The 7,717-nt window shown below is 54.1% G+C and overlaps 1 protein-coding gene across 1 annotated transcript in view; it reads left to right on the top strand.

Annotated features, from left to right (window-relative positions):
• Nucleotides 1-237: 237 nt before the first annotated feature.
• Nucleotides 238-7,717, top strand: part of LOC103780937 (receptor-type tyrosine-protein phosphatase mu-like) — a gene marked incomplete at its 5' end in the record, with an annotated part of 9,142 nt that continues 1,662 nt past the window's right edge. Inside the window, 15 exons of the mRNA XM_008948644.1 lie at nt 238-343; nt 508-566; nt 850-992; nt 1,133-1,220; nt 1,835-1,905; nt 2,310-2,346; nt 2,920-3,017; nt 3,207-3,323; nt 4,128-4,192; nt 4,609-4,744; nt 5,461-5,610; nt 5,772-5,871; nt 6,408-6,487; nt 6,927-7,061; nt 7,490-7,615. Of these exons, the coding sequence (XP_008946892.1) occupies nt 238-343; nt 508-566; nt 850-992; nt 1,133-1,220; nt 1,835-1,905; nt 2,310-2,346; nt 2,920-3,017; nt 3,207-3,323; nt 4,128-4,192; nt 4,609-4,744; nt 5,461-5,610; nt 5,772-5,871; nt 6,408-6,487; nt 6,927-7,061; nt 7,490-7,615 (1,511 nt within the window). The remainder of the gene's footprint in view (nt 344-507; nt 567-849; nt 993-1,132; nt 1,221-1,834; nt 1,906-2,309; nt 2,347-2,919; nt 3,018-3,206; nt 3,324-4,127; nt 4,193-4,608; nt 4,745-5,460; nt 5,611-5,771; nt 5,872-6,407; nt 6,488-6,926; nt 7,062-7,489; nt 7,616-7,717) is intronic.

Below are 7,717 nucleotides of genomic sequence, written 5' to 3'. Positions count from 1 at the left end.
ACCTCACCAGGCTCTGGCTGTGCCTGGCGCAGTCCTGGAGACACAGCCCATCCACACTGAAGGCTATCACACCATTCAAGCACCTGCTCTTTCTGCACTAGCTTAGATACTTTGCAGTCCACATTTCCACTGTGGTGGAAATGATGGAAGCTGGTTTTCATCCCATGGCCCTGTGGGATCTCCCGATGCTTGGTTAAGGCTGTGTTGGAGTCTGAGTCTGGGCTCTCCTGGTTGCAGTGCAGAAGCCGGTGCCTCTGCTGAGCAGGATGCCCATGGTTGTGGCAGTAGCGCTGGTCGTTGCACTCCTGGCACTGGGGATTTTGCTGCTCTTTGTGCGCTTCAGGTCAGTATGTGTCTCATGTCTCCTCCTCTCTGTGAGGCATCCAGCACCTTGCACTGTTAGGGAGTGTCTAAGTGGACACCTGAGGTGAGGTGGGAGGCAGGGCAGCAGCCTCTCTTCTGTCTCTCTCTACTGCTGGTCAATGGGCCTGACTTGCTCTTTTGCAGGCGAAAGTACAGTGGTTCAAAAACCTCGGAGAACACCGGTGCTGTCCCCCTGCAGACAGGTGCCGTATGAGCAGAGACCCCCGTGCCATGTCTGCACAGGCTGTCTGTTCAAGGCACAGGCAGGCTGCTTACAGGCTCTGTAAGGTCCTTACAGGAACAAGGCATCAGAGCTGGCTGGCATGGGGAAAGGGACACCTCCCAGGAGAAAGGGACCTCTGTGCAGAGGAACGTGCAGCGTTTGCTGGAGTCCTGACAACCACAATGTCAGCTCACTCCCAGCTGCAGAGCTCCAGGGCCAGCCATCAGGTACATGCTAAATTCCTGGCCTTCTGGTCTCTGTAGGTGCGTGCAGGTTGAACACCCAGATCCCCGTGGAGGAACTGCTGGAGGCTCTGAAGAAGTTTAAGAGGGCAGAAATAGAGGCAGAGCAGACAGAGGATGAATCTGTCGACAGACATGATGCTGGGCGTCTGAGGGAGTATCAGGTTTCATTTAACTTTGCTTTTCCACCTGGCTGCACTGTCCATCCAGCCCTCACCCCTTCTTTGCATGAGTGATGTCCTTGACCCAGGCCAGCCACAGAGCTTGTTCCAATGCTGAGCAGGCTTGTCCTTCTGCTCTGCAGCAACTGTCCTCCACTTTGCTGCACCCCTGCGATGCTGGGAAGGAGCTGTGTAACCAGGGCAAGAACCGCTACAAGAGCATCATCCCGTGTAAGCAGAGCTCTCCAGGGGCTGGCACAGGCACTGGAAGGGGCGGTTCAGGGTGCTGGGCTGGTGTAGGTGCCTCTCCAGTAATTCAGCAATGCTAGGCTCTTTGTCTCATGTTCTGTGGTGAGTGAAACCCAGAGAGAGATTCCAAAATCATGATGCCTCACTGTTTTATATCCAGTTGGAGAATCCTTGTTCTGCTTCTCAAATCTCCCTGCAAGCTTACTCATTCGTTCATCACTGTATTCCTGTTCCTGATGTTAATCACCACTAAACACTGCCATGTCCCATCCAGAAGTGGCTATTGGTGGGAAAGAAGAGAGAGTGACCTGATTTCTATCAAAACTTAAAGCTCCTTTGCGCCCCATATGGTGTGGACATTTGGCCATTGCATTAACAGTCTTCCCTGAAAACACATTGCATTTCCTGCTGTACCATGTGACCTTTCATCTCATTAGCTGTTCTTTACCTCTGAACATGTCCCATGGCCTGGAGTGATGCTGAAGAGGGAGTGGATGGTCTTGGACTTTCCTAAATCACATCCCCCTCCTTAAACAGTCATTTTGTTGCTGTCCCACAGAGACAGTTCACTGACTCCCACCTCCCTTCTCTTTCAGATGATCACTGCCGTGTGGTGCTGCAGCCCTCTGACACAGGGAATGACTACATCAATGCCAGCTATGTGGATGTAGGTAGCAAGGAATTGCTGCCCTGGGCAGGCTAGAGGTGCCTAGGTGGGGTAGGAGAGGTGCCTGGATGAGCTGTGTGAGAACAGTCCTGATTGCACGGATCTGCTGTCATGTGCTGGCAGATCTTGGGATGTCACTTTCCATGCATCCTCTCTGAGCTGCTCAGAGTGCTCTGGGTTTTTGTGCAATTCTCATCTCTAACAAACAGGGACCTGTGTGAGGTGACAGGAGCCACGGTGTGCAGCCCCTGGGTATCCAGTCTCTGTGCTGGCCAGGAATGGTGCTATGGGACATGCTGTGCCAAGGGCTCTCTGCTCTGGTGCCTGTGGGGATGAGTCATTTATTTCATTTCCTGCTAAACATTTAACTTGTGCTCAGAGATGTTTGAACCTCTCCCACACAGAGCTACCGAAGTCCACGCTTCTTCATTGCAGCTCAAGGTGGGTGCTCCCAGCCCTCATGCTCAGGAGATACTCGATGCTGCCCTGAGCACTTTGGGGACTGGGGGACTGGAACAGTCTAGGAGCTGTTAATGGCGCAGTCCAAGGCCCTGTATCTCTTGGGCCTCTGTTTTGGACTGTGGGTATGGCTGCTGCAGGGCACAGAAGGCCTCAGTTTGGAAGTGGCCAGCTGGAGCTGGTGTCTGCACTGCCCAGGGTGAGGGCACGGTCCTTCCACCCGCAAGCCTAGTTTGTTCCCTTTGGAGGCTGGCATGACAAAGGCAAACCTGCAAATGCCTGACAGGTCTGTGCTCAGTGCACTCAGAGACAGACTCCTTCCAACAGTGTAAAGCAAGATGCATTAGTCTGTCACAGTCTCTAATATAGATGATAAAGCCAAAGTGCTCAGCACCCCCTGCCAGGTGCTACTGTGCCCCCACTGTGCAGTGTTAGTCCCCGGGCAATGGGAAGCCCAGGGCTGCTCACAGCTTGGGAACAAATGATTTGTGCCTGGGAGCAGCCACACCCCCACAGTTTGGACACAGGCACAGGGTTCTTCTCTTCCTCCCCAAGGCCCCTTGCCTGGGACGGTGGTGGATTTCTGGCAGATGGTCTGGCAGGAGAAGACCTCGGTCATTGTGATGCTGACGGGCTTAGTGGAGCAGAACAAGGTAGAGAAACCATGGCAGTCTGTGCTCAGCTTGTGCCTCGGCGGAGCCCAGGCTTCCTCGACTGCTTTGCTTTGCTCTGCTTGCTGTACAGCTGTCAGTGAGGGCACCAAGCAGCTCCACACCACTGCTGGCCTGCAACACTCCCCTCAGGAGTTTGCTGGTGCTTAGCAGTCTTGCTGCTGTTGACAGACCAAGTGCGAGCAGTATTGGCCAGAGCAGGAGCAGGTCTATGGGGACTTCACTGTAACACTCAACAACATCAGGACCACCACGGGCCTTGTCACACGCATCTTCTGCCTGCAGAAGGTAAGCCTGGCATGTCACCGAGGTGTTGAGGCAGGATGTTTTTGGGTTTCAGCAGCTGGTGGGAGCTGTCAGCCAAGAGACTCTGTGGGGAGGTCTCCATGGCCTCCAGGATCTCCAGCACTAGCAAGTCAGCATTGCTATCACTGCATGCCATACCAGGACATCAGCCCAAGTTTCTGTGCCAGGCAACTGGTCACCTCCAGTGGTCACCCCAGCTGAGTCTAGACTGGTGATGCACTTGGGCAGACCATGCATCCCAAAAGGCATAAGAGCAGTTGAGGGATATAAAATGTCACCTGTACATCCAGGATGAGGGGACAGGTGCCTGCCTGTCACCTGGGCCAGTCTTCAAAGGGCTCATGTTGAAGCTCCATGGTCACTTAGAGCTCCTAAAACTGAACAGGTAGTTTATGGTTTAAGATCATTACATAAGGACATTTCTCAAGACAGGAACTTTTGCTGAAGTTATACCTCAGATAATAAGCATAAACTAAAGGAGATGCAAGGAGGGGAAAACAGATACAATATAAAGAACGCCTAGCTGAAAGGTAAAGCTCCAAGAGCACCTGATGGTGGGACATAGCAGTTTATTATTTCAGGCCAAGTCAGTGTGGTGTTTAGGGAAAAATACATCATGGGCTGGTAACAAAAGTGATCTCAGTGCAGTACCAGGCTAAGGAAATACCTTTTCTGGCAGAAACCAAGGCTTTTCATTGACTATAGAAACACTAAACTATGATTTTAATTTTTTTTCTTCCTCTGTGGTACATGCTGCATTTACTGCTCTGAGTGCATTGTTCACAGCATGAGGAAGCAGAGAGCAAAGTGAATTATGTGCTGGGTAAATTTGCCCTTTGCTGTTTGATGAGGTATAGGGGAACAAGCATCACAGTGGCGGTCTTGGAGGGAACCCTGTGTGCTAATGACCCCTTGAAATGTTTTTGGTTTTTTTTTTCCACTGCTTTCTACATGTTGGCCTGCAGTTACTTCATGCAAATGTCCAGGCTGATTCTTGCTTCCTTCTCCCAGCCATGTCTCCCTCTGTGTAGGTAGGCTGTGCTCTCCCAAGAGTGGTGGAGCAGTTTCATTACCTTCTGTGGCCAGACCATGGGGTCCCCAGAAACCCTGCTCAGCTCCTGTGGTTAGTGGAGGTGGTGAACAAGAGGGGTTTGGAAGCTCCTGCTGGGCCTGTGCTGGTGCACTGCAGGTACTGGGCTGGGGACACTTCCATGCTGGAGCAAAGCTGGCCAGGGCAGCACTGACTCCCAATTTTCTGTGTCCTCAGTGCAGGGATCGGACGCACAGGTACCTTCATTGCCCTGGACTTCCTCCTGAAGATGGGGAAGGCCGAGGGGAAGGTGGATGTGTTTCACTGCGTGCGGAGGCTGCGGGAGCAGCGGGTCAGCATGGTGCAGACTGAGGTGAGGAGAGTTACGGGCTTCCTGCACATCTGAGGCTGCAGGTCTGCTTTCCACCTTTTCCAGGGATGTGGGGTGCAAAGCCACACTGGCTGCACTGTTCATGGTCTAGCCACAGGGACTGGAGCTGCTAGATAATCTGCAGGAGACTTTGTTTTCAGTGCTGTGTCCAAACCTAGTCAGGATCCATTGTTTCTATGAGATCCTCTGAGGTGCCAGCAGCATGCATATGTAGCAGTCATCCTGGTACAAAGGGCTGACCTGTAGGCAAGCAGCATGAACAGGAGTCCACATGTCCTTCAGGCTTTCAGGATGTCTGCTTTTGTGGCATCTTCTGAGCAGCAGTGTCCTTCCTGCCTTAGGGACTGTGCCCCCATGATCTGCTCAGTGCTTGGATCCTTTAGAGGAAACTAGCTTAGGCAGTACCATCCACCTGCTTGTGGGAATACTAACTAGCTCACTGTTTTTCTGGGTTTCCTTCCCCAGAGTAGGGGTCTGGTCTAGGAGGGAGCATTAAACCACAGGAAGATGGTTTTATCTGGGCTGTAGCTTCTGGCTGTTTCTCAGAGCAGAGCTGTCTGCACTGAGACGAGTCTGGCCTCAGGGCCCCACAGCAGGAAGATGAAGGATAGACCTGGCACAGGTCCCTGCCAGTGATCTGGTGGTCTGGAGCCCCAGGGCAGCTCTAGTCTGTGGAGCTGACACGAGTCCTCATGCAGGAGCAGTACACCTTCTTGTACGAGGCGCTGCTTGAAGGCTTGCTTTGTGGGAGCACGGGTGTTCCAGTGGAGAGCATCGCCAGCCGTGTCCGCTGCCTTCGAGAAGCTGAGACCTCGAGGCACAACTATGACCTTGAGAAGGAGTTCAAGGTACCATCAGGATCTGGTGCATTAGGTCTGGTCTGTGGTGCCTCCTCCCTCCTGCTCCCTTCCCCAGCTGTGGGATGGAGATGGAAGAGCATTGCTGAGCAGTGGCTGAAGGAGGGGAGGAGCTGACAAGCAGGACTAGCTTGGCTGAGTCATTCCTACAGGCTCTACAGAAGTTTTCAGAGTTGTTCCAGCTCCTGCCATGCAGAGAAGCAGAGAAACCCAGCAACCAGCCCAAGAACCGCAAGCCAGGGATCCTGCCAGGTATTGCTGGCAGGGCTGGGCAGCCTGTTGCTCTGTGACACAGCTCCTGAGAGCAGCAGGGGGATGATGCTGCCCTGTTGCTTCTTCCCCCAGCACCATCCCACTGGCAGGCTCTGCCCTAGGTCAAATCATCATTTTCTGGTTTATAATAAGTATATATTAGGCTGGTCCCTCCATAGGAGCAAGAGCTTATCCCCGTTTCCTTCTGGGTTTGCTGGAGGCAGACACTTGTGGGGTACACTAGGGATAAACATATCCCTGTGTCTAATCTTTCCCAGTGGAGGAGCCCAGATGAGGCAACAGGGACCAGTCAGGAGGGTGGTCCTGCTGTGCCTCTGTCCATTGGGTTTTGGACCTCGTGTGTCAGGCAGCCCTGAGCTGTCATGGCCATGGGGCTGGTGGTGTCTGCTCATCTAAGCCCCGCCAGCCCCTGCCACAGGGAGCCACACTGACACCACGGCTTGTGGGGAAACTCCATGCCTCTGCGTGGGGAGAGGATGGTTCACCATTTCTCTCTCTGCCCCTTGCCTCCACAGCGGATTGCTTCAGGCCCATCTTGATGTCCTCACTGAATGCAGATGGCTCACCAGGTTACATCAACGCTGTGTTTGTCAATGTAAGGATCCAGCCCCAGGGGGGGAGTGGGAGCTGCTGAGAGCAGCAAAGACCCACTCTAGACATCACTGCTCAAGGCAGGGGTATATCATGCCACCGTAGCTTGAGGTGTCCCAGCCCTGGAGCTTTCTCAGAGTATCTGCTGTCGGGAGATGACCCCATGATCAGCCTAAGCCCTACTGCCCAGGCAGCTCAGTGGGCTGCTACAGCTCCTGGCTCTTGCCTGCTGGGGCAGAGCCTAGGTGTGATGAGCTGAAGGGGCACTGGGGTGCAAGTGTGCTCTGAGCAGGGCTGGGGTGCCTTGTGTCTCCTTGGGTTCTGCCCTGGGTCTCCAGAGCACTGGCTGTGGGGAGGCAGGGAGACATTCCAGCTGCAGGAGGGGCTCTCAAAGGGTAGGTTGCATGACTTTTTCCTTCCCCACACCCTGGTGTGTTTTGCAGACCTACACCGAGGAGGACAGACTCATCATCACCCAACTGCCTTTTGCCACCACGCTGGTGGATTTCTGGGCTCTGATCTGGGATTACACCTGCACATCAGTAGTTGTGCTGAACCAGCTCCAAGAGCTGGACGAGGTCAGCAGCCCACGCACAGCCCACCCCTCTCCTGGCTCCCCTTGGGGCCCTGCAGTGTGCTTTCTGCCTTCACCCTACATGGCTCCTCTCACGAGACCCTGCCTGCTGCAAGAGCCCACTGCCAGCTTGTGGGCTCCATCTGGAAGAGGCCTGAGGCAGTCCCAGCACCACTGAACTGCAGCGGTGGGGTGTCCCCAGTCACACAGCAAGGGAGCGTCCCTCAGGTTTTGCTTACCCCTCTCCAGCTGTCCTCCCTCCAGGAGTGTTTTAATTCTGGTTGCAGCACCATGGGTTGGTCCCCAGCAAATGGCAGGCAGAGCACCCACGTGCACTGTTCCGTGGGAGATGGGCTGGTGTGAGCACAGCCATGCAAGGTGCTGAGCACAGGCTGGGGCCGTATGTGATCACGTGTGTCTTCTCCTCCCCAGACATACCTGGAGTTCTGGCCCACCCAGGGTGAAGCTGCCTACGGACGATTCCATGTCCATCTGATCTCAGAGGAGCCCGAAGTTGGCTTCACAGCCTGGACACTTGGCCTCACCAATAGGCAGCAGGTGGGCTCTTTGCACAGAGATGGCAAAGTCCTTTGAGAGCAGCCTTTGCAAGAGGTGGGAGGACTGGCCAGGCTCCAGTGTTGGCAGGCTTTGATTTAGGAT

Source organism: Merops nubicus, unplaced genomic scaffold (assembly GCF_000691845.1).
Source record: "Merops nubicus isolate BGI_N331 unplaced genomic scaffold, ASM69184v1 scaffold19910, whole genome shotgun sequence".
Taxonomy (NCBI): domain Eukaryota; kingdom Metazoa; phylum Chordata; class Aves; order Coraciiformes; family Meropidae; genus Merops; species Merops nubicus.
This window is presented reverse-complemented; position numbering and strand designations above follow the sequence as displayed.